At 44.5% G+C, this 23,109-nt stretch overlaps 1 protein-coding gene and 1 pseudogene across 14 annotated transcripts in view; one reads left to right on the top strand and one right to left on the bottom strand.

The window, feature by feature from the left end:
• Positions 1-23,076, bottom strand: part of GON4L (gon-4 like) — a 110,298-nt gene extending 87,222 nt beyond the window's left edge. For 3 of the 14 annotated variants that reach the window (XM_063694234.1, XM_055361668.2, XM_063694240.1), the window contains exons 1-2: positions 20,772-20,855; positions 16,884-17,414 (exon numbers count right to left, since the gene is read on the bottom strand). In XM_063694234.1, the coding sequence (XP_063550304.1) occupies positions 16,884-17,388 (505 nt within the window). In that variant the 5' untranslated portion in view covers positions 17,389-17,414; positions 20,772-20,855. Of the gene's footprint in view, positions 1-535; positions 568-16,883; positions 17,415-18,430; positions 18,453-20,771; positions 20,865-21,136; positions 21,345-22,953 lie in introns of those variants that run through there. The other 11 variants (XM_055361637.2, XM_055361646.2, XM_055361630.2 and 8 more) reach the window with 9 other exon arrangements.
• LOC109028224 (26S proteasome non-ATPase regulatory subunit 7-like) lies at positions 8,111-9,343 on the top strand (annotated as a pseudogene).
• Positions 23,077-23,109: the final 33 nt, after the last annotated feature.

Raw genomic sequence — 23,109 nt, 5'->3', positions numbered from 1 at the left:
AATGACAACTCCCTGCAATGGCAGAAAAGCAGCCGCCTGAACACTTTTTTTGGTGTCTCCACTGATGGGTGAGTTCTCCACTGTCTCAGGGACTCCAAGGACACGCCCTGAACAACAACCCCTCTCTTCCCCAATTCACATTTGCTGCTACGGGAGCCTGTTTTTCCTAGCTTCCTTTCCCTTTCCGCCTTTTCAGTCTTCTTTTATTATACTTCTACTGGTTCATGTCTCTCTAGGATTGTGGGTCCCTGGGACAGTCCCAAGGTCTTGGGTCCAAGATCTCTGATCCTGAAGTTGTCATGGTAAGGTGCCCCTTCATCCATCAATGAGTGTTCTGGCTTGCTGTATCTCTCTCTCTCTCTCTCCCCCACCAGAGAAACAAAGGGAAAGGTACCCCTCATCCCCCTACTCTCCCTCCCTTCCCTCTTTTTCTTTCCTGCCCTTTTAAATCATCTCCTCCTCCTCTGAAGCTGAAGGGGGAAAAAAAGGATAAAAGAGGGTTTTAAAATCAAAACTGTTATGAAAACTACCTTACCCAAATTCTAGTCTACAGTTTCCTTGGATTACCTATAAGAAAAAAAAAAGTTTAGCCGTGTGAACAGGTTTCAAAATTGTCAGAAATATTTAAATCCAGCTATCTTTAATAAAGTCCAAAGGCTTTTCAAGTTCACATGAATCCTTTGGTAAATAAAACTTGTTTTCAAATTATTAATAAAGACTGGGTGCTGTCGCTCACACCTCCCAACATTTTGGGAGGCTAAGGTGGGAGGACTGCTTGAGCCCAGGAGTTCAGGACCAGCCTGGGCAACATAGTGAGACTCCATCTCTAAAACAAAACAAAAAAAATTAGCCAGGTGTGACAGCACACACTTATAGTCCCAGCTACTCAGGAGGCTGAGGTGGAAGATCACTTGACCCCAAGAGGTGGAAGCTGCAGTGAGCTGTGATCATGCCACTGCACTCCAGCCTGGGCAACAGAAACCTTGTCTCAAAAAATTAATTAATTAAATTAAATAATTGATGGAAATAGAAATGTCTTCAGAATTGTATAAATAAGACGAATTTAAGATTGTTGGCTCAATGAAAATAGCTGAATCTTCTCAGTTACTGGCAAAATGCCCATGTGTTTAAGATTCTTACTTAGGGGTTCACCTAATGTTCAGAGTTTAAAAATGGTTAACCAGGAAATAACTTTGAATAATGACCAATTTTGTCTAATATAGTTCCAGCTAGGCACAGGGGCTCTCACCTGTAATCCCAGCACTTTGGGTGGCCAAGGCAGGTGGATCACTTGAGGTCAGGAGTTTGAGACCAGCCTGGCCAACATGGCAAAACCCCATGGCTACTAAAAATACAAAAATTAGCCAGGCGTGGTGGTGCATGCATCCCAGCTACTTGGGAGGCTGAGGCCCAAGAAGCTCTTGAATCCAGGAGGCGGAGGTTACAGTAAGCTAAGATTATGCCATTGCACTCCAACCTGGGTGACAGAGCGAGACTCTATCTCAAAAAAAAAAAAAAAGAAAAAAATTATAAATAATAATAATAAATTAGGTAAATATAATGAGATAAATGCTTATAAGTGAACTTTTTGTATAATTTAAAATCTTAAAATCGTTTTGGATGCTTATTGGATGCCTGGGTCATTTCCAATTAAGAAAAGAATATTATATAGGGAAACATTTTACAATAAAATAAAAAACTTTAAAAACTGTGGAATGGTTCTCATCCATAAAATGCTAATATCTGATAGTTCAGGATTTCTTCCTTCCTAGGTTTATATAAAACTTACCAAAGAAGATGTGTTTTTATTGAGAAAAAGAATAATTGTGTCTAATTCAAAAGTTATCTAAAGGTTGAATCAAATTATGGACTTGAAAAGGTTATTTATGTAACCAGGTAGAAAGGAACCAGTAAGTAGGGGAGAGATAGGTAAAGAAAGTTATGGATGTTCAGAGGTATTTTTGGTAAGAAAGGTTATAAATAAAAGAGAATAATTCTACATAAGAAAGAATCCTGCAGATCTCAGTGGGAAAAAAAAAAGGATCTTATATGGTATTGTTCTAGAGTAGTAGAATGACTAGTTATTTAGGAAAAGTAGTATAGGCCAGGCACAGTGGCTTATGCCTGTAATCCCAGCACTTTGGGAGGCCAAGGTGCGTGGATCACTTGAGGTTAGGAGTTCAAGACCAGCCTGGCCAAGATGGTGAAACCTTGTCTCTACTAAAAAATACAAAAATTAGCTGGGTGTGGTGGCACACGCCTATAATTCCAGCTACTTTTGAGGCTGAGGCAGAAGAATTGCTTGAACCTGGGAGGCGGAGGTTGCAGTGAGCCAAGATTGCACCACTGCACACCAGTCTGGGCAACAGAATGAGACTCTGTCTCAAAAAAAAAAAAAAAAAGGTAGTATTGGACAAGTCAGAAAGTTCATTCAACCATATCATACATGGTCTGTGCAGGTCATAAGATTTATAAAGGAGAATTTATAAAAAGAATTGTTTATGTGATTAAGTTAGCTATAATTAAAAGTGGAATCTTTCTAAAGAATGGTCTCCTACGTTAAAGTAAGGGTTTCAAGGTATTGATTTGCTCTTAATGAAATTACAAGAAAATTTGCTTTTCAATTCTATAACTTGTTTCTTTTGAAAATTTCTCAGACTCATATCTCATAAGTTCAACTGTTCTATCTCACTGCTTTCAGCTTTTTCTCCCCTTGAGAAAGCCTGAGACATTAGTCTCTCCTTCAACCTTTTCATCAGTTGCTGTAACTTTTTCTCTTCCAGTTCTGTTTTTACAGTCAGATGCTGAAATATTTTAGCTTAGAGGTCTATAAAAGCAATGTTTTCTTCCAGTATAACTTGATTCTATACTCTTGGTTTTTCTTGATGTGTCTAAATTTTCAGAGTAACCAGAAAACTTTTCATGTTCACCTGCTATATTCAAAACCTTAAACATACTTTGTCTGATTAAATTCAAGTATTATTTTTCTCTTCATCAAATTTAACTTCAAGATTAGTTAAGTGGGCTTCCCATAAGGAGAGACAATTACACTGCAGAGGGATTACCACTTTGGGTAAATAAGTAACTATTACTTACAGTAACCTGTGGTTCTGTGTCAATACAGTATTTTGGGCTTTTTAACATCTTTTACAAATGCCCCCAGAATCGAATCCTAGCTTGATTGTCTGGCTTGTTGCTGGGCTTTATCAAAGCTATAAAAACTAATCACTGCAAGGTTGTGATATATTTTTACAGCCTCCTGACAGGTTGTGGACTCCAGCATCACCACTGCCAGCCCTTTAAAAAGTTCCTTATCGGGTGCTATTAACTAATCAATGTGCATTTGAGTTACAGGGCTTTGACTCCTGGGTACAGACAGCTCATCTAGAGAAGGCACCAACTCTTGCCAGTATCTAACACCAAACTCAAGTTAACCAAAGCCTTGTCTTTAGACCTGGGCAAAAGGGGCAAAGTAAACTGCTTTAGGACGGGCGCAGTGGATCACGCCTGTAATCCCAGCACTCTGGGAGGCTGAGGTGGGTGGATCACCTGAGGTCGGGAGTTCAAGACCAGCCTGACCAACATGGAGAAACCCCGTCCCTATCAAAAATACACAAAAATTAGCTGGGCGTGGTAGTACATGCCTGTAATCCCAGCTACTCAGGAGGCTGAGGCAGGGGAATCGCTTGAACCCGGGAGGCGGAGGTTGCGGTGAGCCAAGATCATGCCATGGCACTCCGGCCTGGGCAACAAGAGTGAAACTCAGTCTCCAAAAAAAAAAAAAAAACAAAAAGTAAACTGCTTTAATGAGAGACAGGGACAAGCTTGTATTCATTTAATAATTTTGCCTCTATGAATTAATATAACTTATTCTATGCCTTGATACTAAATAATTTAAATGTTTAGGTACCTGTAAGATTCCTTTCCTGTCATTCTCAAAACTAGGGCAGGGCTTATGACTTTTTTGTTTGAAACATTGCTAATTCTTTATGTGTTGTTTTATCTACAGAATTTAAAACTATTCAATTCCTCCAGGCCCAAGGACTACTGAAGAGGTGGGCATGAGAGATTATAGGGGCTGGGTTTTGAGGGATATAATTAATTCAGACCTTCCAAATCAAGGACAGGCACACAGATACCTAAATAGCTGAACAAAATGTTTGTGTTTTGTAAACCTAATTGCTGCAAGCCAAGATTACAATAGTTCAATGCACAGAATTTATAGATAAGTCAGTTTTATAACCTTATTTTTTGGCTTCTGGTTTTGGCTCTTATATTGCTTAAAAGGGGTTTTAAGAGATAATAATGAGTGCCTGCCTACCTCCACTTCCATCTGGCCTACAATGTTTAATTGGCTATAAGTCACTTGAATCTAAGTCCCTTGGCCATCAGGGTCCCACCAAGGGACATGATGGACCTGGGGCAGGTAGCACACCACCTCAGCATTGGTATGGAACAAAATAAAAGCTTGGCCAGCAATATTGCCTCTGGCAGCTGGATGCAGTGGCTCACACCTGTAATCCCAGCACTTTGGGAAGCCAAGGCAGACAGATCACCTGAGGTTAGGAGTTGGAGACTAACCTGTCCAACATGGTGAAACCCCATCTCTACTAAAAATACAAAAATTAGCTGGGCGTGGTGGCGAACGCCTGTAATCTCAACTACCTGGGAGCCTGAGGCAGGAGAATCACTTGAACCTGGGAGGCGGCTGTTGCAGTGAGCTGAGATCGTGCCACTGCACTACAGCCTGAGTGACAGAGCAAGACTCTGTCTCAAAAAAAAAAAAGAAACTTGAAAAACTAATTCAGGCCATGACAAGAAACAAGGGGTTGAACAAGCCTCACTATACCTTCCCCCCCTCCCCTTTGGAACTTAAGAGACCAGGTTCAAAAGGCACTCTAAGAATACGAAAATAAAGTATTGCCCTTTCCCACAAAGGAAAAGATTGTTCCCTGTTTAACCAGGAGACCTAGTCCTATTAAAAACTTGGGGCAGGGGTGGTGGCTCACGCCTGTAATCCCAGCACTTTGGGAGGCCAAGGCAAGTGGATTACGAGATCATGAGATGGAGACCTTACTGGCTAACATGGTGAAACCCCGTCTCTACTAAAAATACAAAAAATTAGCCGGGCATGGTGGCAGGCACCTGTAGTCCCAGCTACTCAGGAGGCTGAGGCAGGAGAATGGTGTGAACCCGGGAGGCGGAGGTTGCAGTGAGCCGAGATCGTGCCACTGCACTCCAGCCTGGGCGACAGAGCGAGACTCCATCTCAAAAAAAAAAAAAAAAAAAAACTTGGAAAGGGCCGGGCCAGTGGCTCATAATCCCAGCACTTTGGGAGGCCGAGGTGGGTGGATCACGAGGTCAGGGGATCAAGACCATCCTGGCCAACATGGTGAAATCCTGTGTCTAGTAAAATACAAAAAATTTAGCTGGGCATAGTGGCACATGCCTGTAGTCCCAGCTACTCAGAAGGCTGAGGCAGGGGAATCACTTGAACCCGGGAGGCGGAGGTTGCAGTGAGCCAAGATAGCACCACTGCACTCCAGCCTAGGCAACAGAGCAAGACTTCATCTCAAAAAAAAAAAAAACTTGGAAAGAAGGATTCCTTGAAGATCAATTATAATATAAACAATATGGAAGGGCACCCACTCCCCATTAGGTATTGTTAAGCACTCCCACTGCTGTTAAACTTCGGGGAAATCACTAGCTAGGTACACCTGTCCCGGATTAAACAAACCTGTTTTTGGTGAATCCCTACAGGCACAAGAGGAGGACACCATGACCTACACCTGCAAACCTCTGGAAGACTTAAAGTTGCTATTTCACAAGACAGATAAGTAGCAACCACCTCCTCCTGAGAAACACCTTACTTGTCCTTATTGAGTATAGGGACCACCCTAAAGCCCAGTGTGATACTCAGTTGTCCCTGTTCTTCTTGCTCCCTGCTCCTAATCAATCTAACTCGCTGTGGAATGGGAACAAAACTCCATAGTAAACATTTCTAGAATTATAGCATCAGGAAATAGCCTGCATGATTGCAGAATCTGTCATCAGCACCCTCAGGATAGAGAGCATCACCTTCTGGTGCACCCTGCAAACCTCAGAGCCATCTCCCCAAACCTCCTAATTGGCCATAGTATTCCTTTGGTACCTAGGCCCCTACTTATAAAACAGCTCTCTCCCACACTTAACAGATTCACCTGATCCTCTCCAACCACCCTCCTACCCCCTACTATTACCTGGACCTAGGATGTTGGGTATCTACAGCTCCAGTGTACTAATGATACTATCTTTTGCACAAATTGTTGTGACAATGACACAGAGACAGAAATTCCCCACGATGCTCTGACCCAACCCTAGTAGCCAAATTCCCAAGGCCATGGGAGGGCAAATGGGATCCCACTGGTAAACAAGGAGACTATACATGGTGCCTCCTCCAGGACCAATACATGCAAGGGAGAAACGACTGCTTAATTTGGGAAGATGGAGGTACCACCCTCTGGTGGAAAACGAGGGCTACTCAATCACCCCCATTGGAACCTGGAAAAGGTATCTCTATAGACCCAGTTTGGCAATAAAAAATGGACGGCATAACTTGCAAGGATTCAATTTGTGACCCATCTGGGCTCACCTTTAGGGGAAGAAATCCTACCCCATACCCACTCCCAACCCTGTAGGGAACCATTTATTCTTCTAGGAATAGCTTTCCATTTTGCTTATCAAAAACTTGAAACACCAGTGAATGTATTTTGGCCACCATTATCCCTTCAGGGGGTATCCATTCATAACCCCATAAAACCTAGAAAAACAAGAAGTAAAAGAGCAATAGGATTAATTTGTACAGGAATTGGGGCAGCAATAGGGGTGGTGGCCCCTTGGCAGGGGCTTTGCATACCACAAGTCAATGCTAAGAAACATAACTCAGGCCCTAGAATCTCTGGCCACCAACACTAGTCAGACATTAAGAAAAATTCAGGAATCTCTGGACTCTTTGGCAATTGTAGCCCTGACAACAGACTAGTCTTGGATTGTTTACTGACTGAAAAAGGTAGAGTCTGCACTGTTATCAATAAGACCGGCTGCACATATTATTAACAACTCTGGACAGGCTGAGGTTAACATTCAAAAGTTCTAAGAGCAAGCCACCTGGTTACATATATATAACCAGGGAACTGACCCCAACTATATCTGGTTGACCATAAAAAACACCCTCCTGGCCAGGCACAGTGGCTCACGCCTGTAATACCAGTACTCTGGGAGGCTAAAGTGGGAGGATCACTTGAGCTCAGGAGTCAAGACCAGCCCGGGCAACACAGTGAGACTGTGTCTCTATAAAAACATTTAAAAATCAGCTGGGTGTTGCTGGCACACACATGTGGTCCCAGCTACTCAGGAGGCTAAGGCAGGAGGATCACTTGAGCCTGGGAGGTTGAAGCTGCAGTGGGCCATGATCACACCACTGCACTCCAGCCTGGGTGACAGAGCGAGATCCTGTCTCAAAAAACCCAAAAAATAACAACAAAAAAACACCCTCCCAAGTCTCACCTGGTTTCTACTCTTTTTAGGACCTCTAGCGGCTATCTTGTAACTATGAATCTTTGGCCCTGCCTCTTTTAGCCTCCTTGTAGTGTGTGTCTTCTAGATTGCAACAATTTCCATGTGAAGATAATGCTAGCACATGGCTTCCAACACATCCTTGTTCTGACCCCTTAGATGAGAAATCAAGAGATTTTTACTCCTCCAGTGCTAGGCAGGGCCAATGCCCATAAAATCAACAGGAAGCAGTCACAGAAGATGGACTTCCACCCTTCTAAAACCCTGTAAGATTGAAGGAGAGTATATAATCTCTGTGGGGGGAGTGAGGTAGGAGAGAAGCAGGATTTGTTTTCCAAGCACTGGCCAGAGACCCTGCTGAACAAAACAAGAACAAAACCCTGATCAAAACAGGATGCAGCAAAGAAAGCAGCCAAAACCAGTTACAACCAAGATGGCAACAAAAGTGACATTCGGTTGCTCTCACTGCTTATTATACACTAATTATAATGCATTTGCATGCTAAAAGAAACTCCAGTGGGTCACAGGGAGCCAGGCCTGGTGGCCAGAGTGTATCATGAGGCTGGACCTGGTGGTGCAGAAGGTGGTGGTCCACCCCCAGGTACTGCTCAATGTGGATCATTTCAACAGAATCAGCAAGGTTGGAAACCAGAAATGCATTCTTCATGTGCTTTTGTGGTCATGGCAAATGAAAGTACTTGTATCCAGCAGTTTTACAGTCCCTTTTAATGAAGATGACAAAGATAATTGTTTTTTAGCCCACGATTATTTGAAAAACACATACAGAATGTTTAAGAGGGTGAATGCCAGGGAAAGAATAGCTGAGTAGTACCACATAGGCCCTAAACTACACAAGAATGACACTGCCTTCAATGAAATCATGAAAAGATACTGCCGTAACTCAGTATTGGTCACTAGTGATATGAAGCCAAAGGACTTAGGGCTGCCTACAGAAGCATATATTTCAGTAGAAGCCTATGAAGATGGAACTTCAGCCTTGAAAACATTTGAGCATGTGACCAGTGAAACTGGAGCTGAGGAAGCTAAGGAAATTGGAGTTAAACACTTGTTACAAGACATCAAAGACACTACAGTGGGCACTCTTTCCCAGTGTATCACAAACCAGGTCCTGGATTTGAAGGGACTGAACTCCAAGCTTCTGGGTACCAGAAGCTACCTGGAAAAAGTTGCCACAGGCAAACTGTCCACCAACCACCAATTCATCTATCAGCTGCAGGTCTTCAAGCTGCTGCCAGTCATTAGCCTATAGGAGTTTGTCAAGGCCTTTTACCTGAAGACCAATAACCAAATGGTAGCAGTGTACTTGGCCTCGCCGATCCATTCTGTGATCACCCTACACAACCTCATCAACAAGATTGCCAACTGGGATGCAGAGAAGAAAGACAGGAAAAAGAAACCGGCCAGGCGCGGTGGCTCACGCCTGTAATCTCAGCACTTTGGGAGGCCGAGGCAGGCAGATCACAAGGTCAGGAGATCGAGACCAGCCTGTCTAACACAGTGAAACCCCGTCTCTACTAAAAATACAAAAAAATTAGCCGGGCGTGGTGGCGGGCACCTGTAGTCCTAGCTACTCGGGAGGCTGAGGCAGGAGAATGGCATGAACCCGGGAGGCGGAGCTTGCAGGGAGCCGAGATCGCGCCACTGCACTCCAGCCTGGGTGACAGAGCAAGACTCTGTCACCAAAAAAAAAAAAGATAGGAAAAAGAAGAGAGCAAAAAAGGACAGAAAAGACGACAAAGAGAAAGATAAAGGAAAAAAGTGATATAAAGAGAAAATGTAAAACATATAGATTTTTTAATTTGTAAACTAAAATCTTATAAACTAAACCAGCGTGCTACTAGGGGGTTCTTTTCCACTTTAACTGCTTGTTAAAAAGCTGTCCTGGGCCAGGCACGGTAGCTCACGCCTGTAATCCCAGTACTTTGGGAGGCCGAGGTGGGTGGATGACTTGAGGTCAGGAGTTCGAGACAGCCTGGCCAACATGGTGAAACCCCGTCTCTACTAAAAATACAAAAATTAGCTTGGCATGGTGGCACACGGCTGTAGTCCCAGCTACTCAGGAGGCTGAGGCAGAAGAATCGCTTCAACCGAGCAGGGGCCATTGAGATTGCGCCATTGCACTACAGCCTGGGAAACACGAGTGAAACTCTGTCTCAAAAAAAAAAAAAAAAAAAAAAAAAAAAAAAAAAAAAACACAGGAGTTGGATTTTCCCCATCTTGAAAGACTCTTTCAGTCTGTTTCTGGTAATTTACAAAATTGCTAAATGGAATACACAAACTCCGCATGTTCTCTGACTCATAACACCGTGAGTTCGAACCCTTCTGAACTCAGAATACCACAAGTTTTGGACCCATAGCTCTAGCACTCTCAGGCTTGGGATCCAGGCTCCATAAATTGTTTACCTTGAAAGACACAATTAAATGGATTGGTTTTAAAAAATAAAAACAGGCTGGGCGTGGTGGCTCATGCCTGTAATCCCAGCACTTTGGGAGGCTGAGGCGGGCAGATGATCACCTGAGGTCAGGAGTTCAAGACCAGCCTGGCCAACATGGCAAAAACGCATCTCAATTAAAAATACAAAAAAAGCCAGGTGCAGTGACTCAAGCCTGTAATTCCAGCACTTTAAGAGGCTGAGGAGGGCAGATCATGAGGTCAGGAGTTTGAGACCAGCCTGACCAACATGGTGAAACCCCATCTCTACTAAAAATACAAAAATTAGCCGGGCATGGTAGCGGGTACCTATAACCCCAGCTACTCAGGAAGCTGAGGCAGGAGAATCGCTTGAACCCAGGAGGTGGAGGTTGCAGTGTACTGAGATCGCGCCACTGCACTCCAGCCTGGGCAACAGAGCGAGACTCCATCTCAAAAACAAAAAACAAAAAACAAAAAAAATTAGCTGGATGTGGTGGTGCATGCCTGTAGTCCCAGGTAGTCGAAAGGCTGGGGTAGGAGAATCCCTTGAACCCAGGACGCGGGGGTTGCGGTGAGCCAAGATCGTGCCACTACACTCCAGCCTGGGCAACAGAGTGAGACTCTGTCTCAAAATAAATAAACAATAAATAAATATATACATACATACATACAAAGAAGAAAAGTCCCACCACTGCCATGACAGTTTACAAATGCCATGGCAACCCCTAGAAGTTATCTTATATGGTTTAAAACGGGAGGATCTCTTGGTTCTGGGAACTCCCTGCCCCTTTTCTAGAAAATTGATGAACAACCTGCCCTTATTTAGTATATAATCAAGGAATAGCTATCTATTCACAAGAGCTGCTGCTATTGCTGTGTCTACGGGACAGCCATTTCCTGTACTCTGCTGCTCTAATAAACTTGCTTTCCTTTTTCTCTATTGGCTTGCAAATGAATCTTAACCAAAGCCAAGAACCCCCCTGGGCTGAGCCCCAATTTTGGGGTTCACCTGCATAACTCATACCCAAATCTGAACTCATATTCAAACTCTCAAATACCTTCCCTATGAAGGCATGCATCACCATCCCCTACCCCAGATATCTTACATGTCAGTCTCTGAGCAGTGTTAATCATTTCTTTGTAATGTGTCTATGGTGTACCCATTCTTCTCTACCCTTACTGCCAGCATCCTATTCTAAATCTTAAGGTCTTAAGTGGAAAGCTTCAAGGCTCTCCATAATCTGGATCTACTCTTTCTACCTGAAGCCTTAGTACTTTCCCACACAAACACAGCATTTCTACATGTTTGCAGAATATGCTATTCTACTTCCACTTCTTCCCTCACAATCTATCAAATCCTGTGAATCCTTCAAGCTCCAATTCCAAAAAGTATATGTTTATGGTTGTTTTCCCAATTAAGATTCTAAACTTCCTGAGGTTAGAACTATGTCTTCTGCTTCTTTTAAATGTCACACAGATAGAGATTATGTTTTAAACCAAAACTCAGAACAAGGGATTTCTTTGTCATTTTCAGACAAAAAAAAATCTGAGAGATAAAGTTAAACATCAAAATGTGTTTTCTAGGTTACTGCAATGGTTTACTAAAACTACGGAATTGTAGGTCGGGCGCGGTGGCTCACGCCTGTAATCCCAGCACTTTGGGAGGCCGAGGCAGGCGGATCACCTGAAGTCAGGAGTTCGAGACCAGGCTGGCCAACCTGATGAGATCCCATCTCTACTAAGATACAAAAAATTAGCTAGGCCTGGTGATGCACACCTGTAATCCCAGCTACTCGGGAGGCTGAGGCAGGAGAATCGCTTGAACCCGGGAAGCAGAGGTTGCAGTGAGCCAAAATCATGCCACTGCCCTCCAGCCTGAACAACAGACTCCATCTCAAAAAAAAAAAAAAAAAAAGAGCTGGGCGCTGTGGCTCACGCCTGTAATCCCAGCACTTTGGGAGGCTGAGGTGGGCGGATCATGAGGTTAGGAGTTCGAGACCAGCCTGGCCAATATGGTGAAACCCCGTCTCTACTAAAAACACAAAAATTAGCCAGGTGTGGTGGCGCTTGCCGGTAGTCCCAGCTACTTGGGAGGCTGAGACAGAAGAATCGCTTGAACCCAGGAGGCAGAGGTTGCAGTGAGCTGAGGTCGTGCCACTGCACTCCAGCCTGGGCGACAAAGCGAGACTCTGTCTCAAAAAACAAAACAAAACAAAACAAAAAAACCTACAGAATTATCATTAATTCACACTGAATACTTTTTGTGGAGTCTTTTATCATACAAGGAGGTTGTATAATACTATTACTAATAGTAGTTCTGGGCTGGGTGCGGTGGCTCATGCCTGCAATCCCAGCACTTTGGGAAGCCGAGGCAGGCAGATAACCTGAGGTCAGAAGTTCAAGACCAGCCTGGCCAACATGGTAAAACCCTGTCTCTACTAAAAATACAAAAATTAGCCGGATGTGGTGGTGGTCACCTGTAATCCTAGCTCTCAGGAGGCTGAAGCAAGAGAATCACTTGAACCTGGGAGGCAGAGGTTAGAATGAGCCGAGATCACACCACTGTCCTCCAGCCTGGGCAACAGAGTAACACTTTGTCTCAAAAGAAAGAAAACAAAATCCACACCCCAAAGTTGGTCTCAGTCACTCAAAAGGATTTATTGAGCACCTACTAAAAGTCTACCACCAGCTTACTGGAAGGCACAGTGACTACAGAAGCCTCAGCCCCACATCCTCCCATGTTCAGGTCTGGGGAGATCCTTCATGGCTCTTGAAAAGCTTTGAGGCCGGGTGCGGTGGCTCACGTCTGTAATCCCAGCACTTTGGGAGGCTGAGGCGGGTGGTCATTTGAGGTCAGAAATTCAAAACGAGCAGGGCTGGGTACGGTGGCTCACACCTGTAATCCCAGCACTTGGGAGGCTGAGGCAGGCAGATCACGACGTTAGGAGATCGACACCATCCTGGCTAACATGGTGAAACCCTGTCTCTACTAAAAATACAAAAAATTAGCCAAGCGTGGTGGCGGGCGCCTGTAGTCCCAGCTACTCGGGAGGCTGAGGCAGGAGAATGGCGTGAACCCAGGAGATGAAGCTTGCAATGAGCCGAGATTGTGCCACTGCACTCCAAACTGGGTGACAGAGAAAGACTCCGTCTCAAAAAAAAAAAAAAAAAAAGTAGTTCAAAACCAGCCTGACCAACATGGTGAAACCCCATCTCTACTAAAAATACAAAAATTAGCTGGGTGTGGTGGTGGGTGCCTGTAATCCCAGCTACTCGGGAGGCTAAGGCAGGAGAATTGCTTGAACCCATGAGGCAGAGGTTGCAGTGAGTCAATATCGCACCACTGCCCTCCAGCCTGGGCAACAGAACGAGACTCCGTCTCAAAAAAAAAAAAAAAAAAAAGAAAGAAAACTTGATTCTGTCCTATGCTTTGTATGTACATCTCTCCCGGCTTCCTGAATTAGTAGTTGAACTGATTCTTATCTCCTTACTATTTTCTTTAAACTATCTCAAAGGAAATGCCTTTTTTCCAGTAAAAACACCTAAATTCCAGTATCACCTTAATTTGTCCTGATCTAATATATTCTGCTCTTAAAAAAAAAAAAAAAAAAAAAAAGAATAAAAGAGAAAAAAAGGAAAGGCATGGGGAGAATAAAGAAAAACCTTCATTTCTCCTTTCTTTATGTCTAAATAATGAGAACTCAAAAAGACTGAGGCTTAAGCACTTGCCTCATTAAGTGGAAAACTATCAAAATAAGAATTTCAAAGTAATAAAAAGTATTTGTCCACATCAACTATGTGCAGGACAATGTCCTGCCTTGTTTTATTTTTTATTTGTGTGATCAAAAGTCAAATCCATGTAATTAGCAAAATGGCACAAGCTATTTACCCTTTTTTATTCTAAAAAATTGTGTAGAAGATTAGTAGTGAAACAATATATAATACACATACAAAAAAAACTGCTATTCCTGTCTACGTTTCCAGATAAAACACAGGTGTTCCAAAAGCAATACAACAATGCAAGCTACTGTGAATGAGGTTGAAAATTTAGAGCCATATGCTATGACAAGGGATGATTCCACAGGAGAGCACTTTTCCCCAAAAGAGCTTTCATCTTTGACAATGTGCTTCAGGCAGCTCATGCCAGAGAGGGCGTGACCAACACAGTATACCATCAAGATTATTGCTAAACTCCCTCATCTTGGGCACTCCATCAGTTTTCAAATACAGCAGAGTCAGAAACATGAAATTCTTCAATATAAACACACACAAGACACAATAAAAAACCACATACTGAGAATGTACCAGTAGGACAAAATAAGAACAAGTGGACTTAAAATGCGGCAAAAAACAAAACATCTTAACAATCAAAATGAATGAATAGGCCAGGTGCGGTGGTTCACGCCTGTAATCCTAGCACTTTGGGAGGCCGAGGTCAGTGGATCACGAGGTCAGGAGTTCGAGACTAGCGTGGCCAGCATGGTGAAACCCTGTCTCAACTAAAATACAAAAAAAAAAAAATTAGCTGAGCGTGGCAGCGTGTGCCTGTAGTCCCAGCTACTTGGGAGGCTGAGGCAGAAGAATTGCTTGAACCTGGGAGGCGGAGGTTGCAGTGAGATGAGATCGTGCCACTGCACTCCAGCCTGGCAACAGAGCGAGACTCCACCTCAAAAAAAAAAAAAAAAAAAAAAAGGGCCGGGCGCGGTGGCACACGCCTGTAATTCCAGCACTTTGGGAGGACGAGGCAGGTGGATCACGAGGTCATGAAATTCAGACTATCCTGGCTAACACGGTAAAACCCCGTCTCTACTAAAAATACAAAAAATTAGCTGGGCATGGTGGCAGGTGCCTGTAGTCACAGCTACTCGGGAGGCTGAGGCAGGAGAATGGCATGAACCCAGGAGGCGGAGCTTGCAGTGAGCCAAGACTGCGCCACTGCACTCCAGCCTGGGCGACAGAGCCAGACTCCGTCTCAAAAAAAAAAATGACTATCACCTACCTACAGGAAAAGCTCAAATGCCTTAGTATGAAAAACAAAAACCTTCACAATCTAGGCCGGGCGCAGTGGCTCACGCCTGTTATCCCAGCACTTTGGGAGGCTGAGGCAGGTGGATCACCTGAGGTCAGGAGTTCAGGACCAGGCTGGCTAACCTGGTGAAACCCCATCTCCACTAAAAATACAAAAATTAGCTGAGCGTGGTGGCGGGCGCCTGTAATACCAGCTACTCAGGAGGCTGAGGCAGGAGAATCACTTGAACAGGGGAGGTGGAGGTTGCAGTGAGCCGAGATCACGCCACTGTACTCCAGCCTGGGCGACAAAGCGAGACTCCGTATCAAAAAAAAAATGAATAAGAGAAGTTGGTATCTTTTCTAAAGCATAAATGTGTTCTACTTAGACGTTTAAATGACTATCACCTATCTACAGGAAAAGCTCAAATGCCTTGGTATGAAAAACAAAACCCTTCACAACCTTAGTACAATCTACTACTCTAAAGTCATCTTGGCAGGGCGTGGTGGCTCACGCCTGTAATCCCAGCACTTTGGGAGGCCAAGGTATGTGGATCACCTGAGGTCAGGAGTTTGAGACCAGCCTGGCCAACATGGGGAAACCTCGTCTCTAATAAAAATAAAAAATTAGCTGGACGTGGTGGCAGGCACCTGTAATCCCAGCTACTCGCGAGGCTGAAGCAGGGGAATCACTTGAACATGGGAGGCGGAGGTTGCAGTGAGCCAAGATCACACCACTGCACTCCAGCCTGGGCAACAGAGCGAGACTCTGTCACAAAAAAAAAAAAAAAAAAAAAAGAAGTCATCTCCCACCACCTCTTCCAAGCAACCATGTCATCATCCTTTTCTGCCAGTCTATCTCTGTGCACTGTTCTCGGCCTATATGCCCATACCACTTTCTGTTAAACCGCAATTCATCTTTCAAATTGGAAGGGTCATTCATCTCAGTAGAGCCTTTCCCAGTGTCCCAGGCAGTAGTCTCCCCCTTTAAGCTGCTGCCCAATCACAAAAGACCATACACATCTCCAGACACACCAAATAAAGGATGAGAGAATGGAATGAAAGGGATACAATGGCTGGGTGCAGTGGCTCATGCCTGTAATCCAGCACTTTGGGAGGCCAAGGCGGGCGGATCACGAGGTCAGGAAATTGAGACCATCCTGGCTAACACAGTGAAACCCGCCCCTACCAAAAATACAAAAAAAATTGGCCGGGCATGGTGGTGGGTGCCTGTAGTCCCAGCTACTCGGGAGGCTGAGGCAGGAGAATGGCGTGAACCTGGGAGGCGGAGCTTGCAGTGAGCCGAGACCACGCCACTGCACTCCAGCCTGGGCGACAGAGTGAGACTCCATCTCAAAAAAGAAAGAAGAAAGGGGTACAGAAGTGGATATAGGGAATGGGAGGGGAAAAGAAAGTCTATATCCATTCATAAAGTTCACTGCTGGCCAGGCACGGTGGCTCACACCTGTAATCCCAGCACTTTGGGAGGCCAAGGCAAACGGATCACCTGAGGTCAGGAGTTCGAGACCAGCTTGACCAACATGGTGAAACCCCGTCTCTGGTAAAAACACAAAATTAGCCAGGCGTGGTGGCGCATGCCTGTAATCCTAGATACTTGGGAGACTGAGGCAGGAGAATCGCTTGAACCCAGGAGGTGGAGGCTGCAGTGAGTCAAGATCCCACCATTGCACTCTAGCCTGGTGACACGGCAAGACTCCGTCTCAAGAAAAAAAGAAAGTTCACTGCTGACCCTTAGCAACACAGCAGTTCCAATTCCGTACCAAATCAATATCCCCTTTCAGAAATACTACTCTGTAAAGGTACCCAGAAATAGCAATGGCAAAGTGGTATTGACAAGAATGTAACCTAGAGACCTTGTATACCTTACCTCCTTCTTCCTTGACTTCTTCACTAGGCTCTCCTGAAAAAGGCTCCTTTAGGGTAAGATGATCACATCTGTCTTCTTGGGTAACTGGCCCAGGCCTGAGTGTCATTTTTTTCCCTCTCTTTGAGCCAGTAGCATGGAGTTTTCCTTTACCAATGTGTATATTAAGGGGGTGAAAAGACTCCAAGGAAGGTAGGGTGATTCCCTGAGAGATGGCCACATCAACACCTTCTAGAATTGGTACATTTGTGTTCTGGGTGAGCATCCCAGAGCTCAGAGATGTATCCTCCATACCAAGCTGATTTCCTGCATCCTGCAAAGATTGTACTTCAAAGCCAGCTACCCTGCCATGACTTGGATCCCAGGATAGTGACACCGAACTCAAGTCCTTAACCTGGTCAGATTCTGGTTTAACGGCTGATTCTAGGTCTACGTTGTTTTCCTCTTGATTGCCTTTATGCTGTAGGGACTCTGTCACTGTAGTTCTTCTCTTCTTACAGGGCAACATTTTAAAAGTCCCACTTTTGTTCCATTCTGAAAGAATAAAAACAAGTTCTTACTGCCTTCATATTAATTAAAAGTAATAACATTTACTCAATTATCTTTTCATTTATTCATGTTCGATCATGAACACAATACTTCACACCAAATGCACAATTTCCCTTTAGGTGGAAGTTGAGAGACAGTGGTTAAGTGACTGAGTTCAAATCTCAACTCTACTGATTACTACTGATGGACTACTGTTACCTAGGCCAAGTGATTTAACCTCGCAAGTCTTCAGTACCCTCAACAGTAAAAAATAATTGCTCTTACTTCATAGAATTGTTACAATTAAAGAGTAAGTGATTAATAAACACTGTGGGTTAATTTTTGTGTTTTTTTGTTTTTGTTTTTGTTTTTTTGAGACGGAGTCTCACTCTGTCTCCCAGGCTGGAGTGCAGTGGCGCGATCTCGGTTCACTGCAACCTCCGCCTCTCGCGTTTTACGCCATTCTCCTGCCTCAGCCTCCTGAATAGCTGGGACTACAGGCATGCATCACCTACGCCTGGCTAATTTTTTTTGTATTTTTAGTAGAGATGGGGTTTCACCGTGTTAGCCAGGATGGTCTCGAACTCCTGACCTTGAGATCCACCTGACTCGGCCTCCCAAAGTGCTGGGATTACAGGCGTGAGCCACCGCGTCCAGCAAACATTGTTATTATTACCATCAGGGTGGTAGACTAGCATGATGCTGAGAGTAAACTGTGGAGTCAGACTGTCTGGATGTTTCCCAAGTCACCTTCTCTCCAGCTTTATGACCTTGTGGAAGTTACTCAACCTGAATCTCAGTTTCTTCAGCTATAAAATGGAATATAGTAGCATCTACTTCATTAGATGGTAAATGATCAATACATGTTTGCTATTGCTGTTTTCATAAACAGTTATTTCCATTAATAGAAACAAATCAAAAGCAAAGTGTGATTGTTTAAAAGGTTAGGCTATGTTGGCTGGGCACGAGATGGCTCACGTCTGTAATCCCAACACTTTGGGAGGCCGAGGTGGGCAGATTACCTGAGGTCAGGAGTTCGAGACCAGCCTGATCAACATGGAGAAACCCTGTCTCTACTAAAAATACAAAATTAGCCGGGCGTGGTGGCACACGCCTGTGATCCCAGCTACTCCAGAGGCTGAGGCAGGACAATCACTTGAACCCGGAGACAGAGGTTGCAGTGAGCCGAGATCGCTCGCCATTGCACTCCAGCCTGGGCAACAAAAGCGAAACTCCATCTCAAAAAAAAAAAAAAAAAAAAGGTTAGGCTATATTAACAACAAACTTTGTGTTGAAACAAGGAAGATAAGAGTCCTACTATCCTCTGCGCTATGTTACTTCTCAGCTTTTTGCTTCAATTCTAGTTACCACATTTTAAGGGCATTACTGACCTAAACCAGAGGGTATCCTCTATGTTCTTTTAGTATCTGTTTGCAAATCTCTTTTACAGTACTTATCAGTTTTGTAATGGTCTCTCATCTTTCTCTTTCTCATCTCTTTCCTCCAAAACTATCAGCTTTTCGAGAAACAGGATTATTTCAACTCATATCCCTAATATCCAGCAGTATCTGGGTTTTTTTTTTGAAACAAGGTCTTGCTCTGTCCCCCAGGCTGCACTGCAGTGGCACGAACATAGTTCGCTGCAGCCTCGACCTCCTGGGCTCAAGCAATGCTCCCACCTCAGCCTCCCAAGTCATTGGGATTACGGTCCCGTCCAAGCCACTGCACCAGTTCAGTATTTGGGTATTGTAGATACTCAATGTATCACTGAGTATTGATACTCAATGTGTCACTGAATATTGTAGATACTCAATGAATGCTCCCTGAATAATAAATGAAACAGAGGTTAAACAACTTATTCTGTGCAGCATTTGGGCCAAATGTTAAGCATTATATAAAAACTGATAGTGGCTTGGTGCAGTGGCTCACGCCTGTAATCCCAACACTCTGGGAGGCCAAGGCGGGCGGATAACAAGGTCAGGAGTTCGAGACCAGCCTGGTCAATATGGTGAAACGCTGTCTCTACTAAAAAATACAAAAATTAGCCGGGCGTGGTGGTGGGCACCTGTAGTCCCAGCTTCTTGGGAGGCTGAGGCAGGAGAATCGCTTGAACCCGGGAGGTGGAGGTTGCAGTGGGCCAAGATCATGCCACTGCACTCCACCCTGGGCAACAGAGGGAGACTCTGTCAAAAAAAAAAAAAAAAAAAAGGGGGGGGGGGCATCTTATTACCCAGGAAAACTTTACTGTCATAAATAGATCCAATAATAGAATAAGCCGCCTTGTGTTAGATCACTGGCAATGTTCAAGCGAAGCCTGAATGTCCACTTATCAGAGTACTAGATGAAAGCCTGAACTAGAGAACTGAAAAATAAAAGTTCTTTGTAACTCTAAGCGTCTAAGGTTAGATTTCTCTTTCTTTCTTTTCTTTCTTTCTCTCTCTCTCTTTCTCTCTTTCTTTCCAGAGACAAGGTCTCGCTCTGTTGCCCAGACCGGAGTGCAGTGGCAAGATCCTAGTTCACTGCAGCCTCAGACTCCTGGGCTCCAATGATCCTCTGGCCTCGGCCTCCCGAGTATCTGGGACTACAAGGCACTTGCCACCACCCTCAACGACTTTTTTTCTTTTTTTTTTTTTGTAGAGACGGGGTCTCGATTTGTTACCCAGGCTGGTCTCAAACTCCTGGCCTCAAGCGATCCTCCCGCCCCAGCCTCCCAAAGTGCTAGGATTAGAGGCGTGAGCCACCGCACCCGACCTACAGTTAGTTTTAAACCTCCCTTCTGTTTCTCCAAGACATTAGGGGAGATTCTCCATCCCCTCAATCAACTGATGTAATTAAAACTCAGTAATTAAAGCTCAATAAAACATGAAGATTTCGTTGATTCCTGTGAGAGATGGTGGTGACCTTATAAGAAATAGAATAGGAGTAGCCAGGGCAGCTCTTTTATTTCACAGATAATTACTGAGATCAAAAAAAGGGGAAAAAAAGAAAAAGAAAGAAAGAAAAAGAAGGAAAGAAAGACAGCTACTTCAGCTCCAGGCACCTCAAACACAGCAGTAGCTCGACAGAGTCCACTTTTTTGGGAACCCAAGTCGGACCAGCAGGATGAATGAATGCCAATGTGGAGGCAGCCCCGGCACGGCCCTCTCCTAGGAAAACATTTTCAAAAGGGGTCCCAACCGCGCTTCCACCTCGGTGCCCAGGGCTGGCTCCAGTCCCTATTCCCAACTAGACACTGGACTTCACGCCCTTAACTTCCGCCACGCACCCAGTGCCCACCCTCAGACCCGACCTTCTCATCCTGGACATCGTTCGTCCAGGTGTCCCAGCTCCCACCTGCCTCTTCCCACCCCACCACACACAAACCTGTACCCTCACCAGCCGGCCTGATTCCACGGAAACGGCTTTGGCACCACCGGAAGTCAGCCAACAACAGCGAATTGCGTGCGCGTCCCCGAGCCTCGGAGCGCCGCGCCGCAGGGCATCAAGGAGCATGCGCCTAACACTATGCGCCATCCCATTTTAGGGCAGAGTGAAGCCACAACGTTAGTGCGTCAGTTATTGGCAAAAAAATTTAAAGGCACTACTTGGCTTTCTCTGCCCATGGAGTTATCCTACTCAAAACTGAGGTTAAGATTCAGTGGTTTAGATTAACAGCTAATTTGGGGGCCAGGCGCGGTGGCTCACGCCTGTAATCCCAGTACTTTGGGAGACGGAGGCGGGCGGATTACCTGAGGTCGGGAGTTCGAGATCAGCCTGGCTAACATGGTGAAACCCCGTCTCTACTAAATATACAAAATTAGCTGGGCGTGGTGGCGCACGCCTGTAATCCCAGCTACTCCGGAGGCTGAGGCAGGAGAATCGCTTGAACCCGGGAGACGGAGGTTGCAGTGAGCCGGGATCGTGCCACTGCACTCCAACCTGAGCGACAGTGAGACTCTGTATCAAAAAAAAAAAAAAAAAAATTAACAACTAATTTTTCTCCCTACGAGTCACCTGGAACACAGGACCAAGGGACTGAAGAAGTCATAAAATGCCAGAAAAAGAAGTCTCTAAATTACAAATAGTGCAGGCTCCTGATTAAAACTAAGGCACTCTTGGACTCAGGCTATAGTAATTATTCATATATGTACAATATTCTGCATTTTACAAAACGCTCTCACATTTTCTTAGGTGACTTGGTCTCCACAATAGACTGTAAGATTATTATATCATATTCCAGTTTGCACAGGACAAAGTTCTGGCTCAGCTGAGTAGGTGATTTCACAACGGTACACAGACAGCTATCAAGGAGAATCAGGTATTAAGTCTCCTAACTCTAGCTAATAATGCATTGACCCAGTGTCCAGGAGGCTGCCTGGGGTGTAACAGATGTTCAATAATTCAATACGTGCTTTTTGAATGAGCGAATGAATGAATGACTTCTAAAATGATGTTATTTCCACTTTTCTAGAAAAACAGAATGTCTGGAATCCACGGAGATTAAAAAAATACTAAAATAAAAACAGAATGTCAAAAGGTGGAAAAATACTTTCAACCCCCTCATTTTACAGGTAAACCACAAACACAGATTTATACATTTGAACTAATCCTATCTGTAAACAGAATCCAACGGATGAAATTATCCACAGCCAAAATGAAGGTTGAAATTTATGCAAACATGGCAGTAGTCTGACTCTAACCTGAATCACACCAACTCTCCCAAATACCAAGGAAGACTCCAGAAGCTCGGAGTTTCATGTGTGTTGTTCTTTGACCTACAGAATACACAGATCTTTCGGTTTGGCCTCTCTCATACGAAACCCTAAGCACTTGAGGTTCACGAAAAAAATTCAACACTGATTAACTTTGGCACTTTTCATTAGTTTTTTTGGTTTTTTGTTTTTTTAAAAAAACCCAGCTTTACATACCACAATATCCATCTGTTTTACGTGTACAACCAAATTTTTTTTTTTTTTTTTTTTTTTTTTGAGACAGAGTCTTGTTCTGTTGCCCAGGCTGGAGTGCAGTGGCGCGATCTCGGTTCACTGCAACCTCCACCTCCTGGGCTCAAGCGATCCTCGTGTCTCAGCCTCCCAAGTAGCGTGTGCCACCACGCCCGGCTAATCTTTATATTTTTAGTAGAGACGGGGGTTTCACCATGCTGGTCAGGCAGGTCTCGAACTCCTGACCTCAAGTGATCTGCCCGCCTCGGCCTCCCAAAGGTTTGGGATTACAGGCATGAGCCACCGTGCCCGGCTGTTTTTTTTAAATTAGTAAATGTTCAGAGTTGTGCAACCATCCCCAGGTTTGGTCTTTCATCAGAGTTTCTGAGGTTTAAGACAGTTTCCATCCACTGTGAAATATAAGCCTAAAAAAAAGTTCCGTAATAACCTTTAGCGGTCTCAGAAATGCATAATGATGGCAGTCGATACTGAAATCCAGGCAGTACAGAATTTTATTTTCCCAAAATTCTGGAACTCAGGACCGAGAACATTTTGCTGCTGTATTAAAGCCCAGAAAACTGAAATCAGAGGATTTCATATAATAATCTACCTATGCTTCTTACCCTTCAGTACTTTCTCGTTTTGGAACCACAGCGCGTCAGTGGGCGGGGCCTCATTCTCGGGAAAACTCGGCGGTGGGAGGAGTCCCCTCCGGGAGAGCTTCCTGAAGGGGGCGAGGCCTGACTTCCGTAATCTTTCGGAAGAGGCGGAGTCTTCTT

Source organism: Gorilla gorilla, chromosome 1 (assembly GCF_029281585.2).
Source record: "Gorilla gorilla gorilla isolate KB3781 chromosome 1, NHGRI_mGorGor1-v2.1_pri, whole genome shotgun sequence".
Taxonomy (NCBI): Eukaryota; Metazoa; Chordata; class Mammalia; order Primates; family Hominidae; genus Gorilla; species Gorilla gorilla.
The sequence above is the reverse complement of the archived record's forward strand: the minus strand, read 5'-3'. Positions and strand labels throughout refer to the sequence as shown.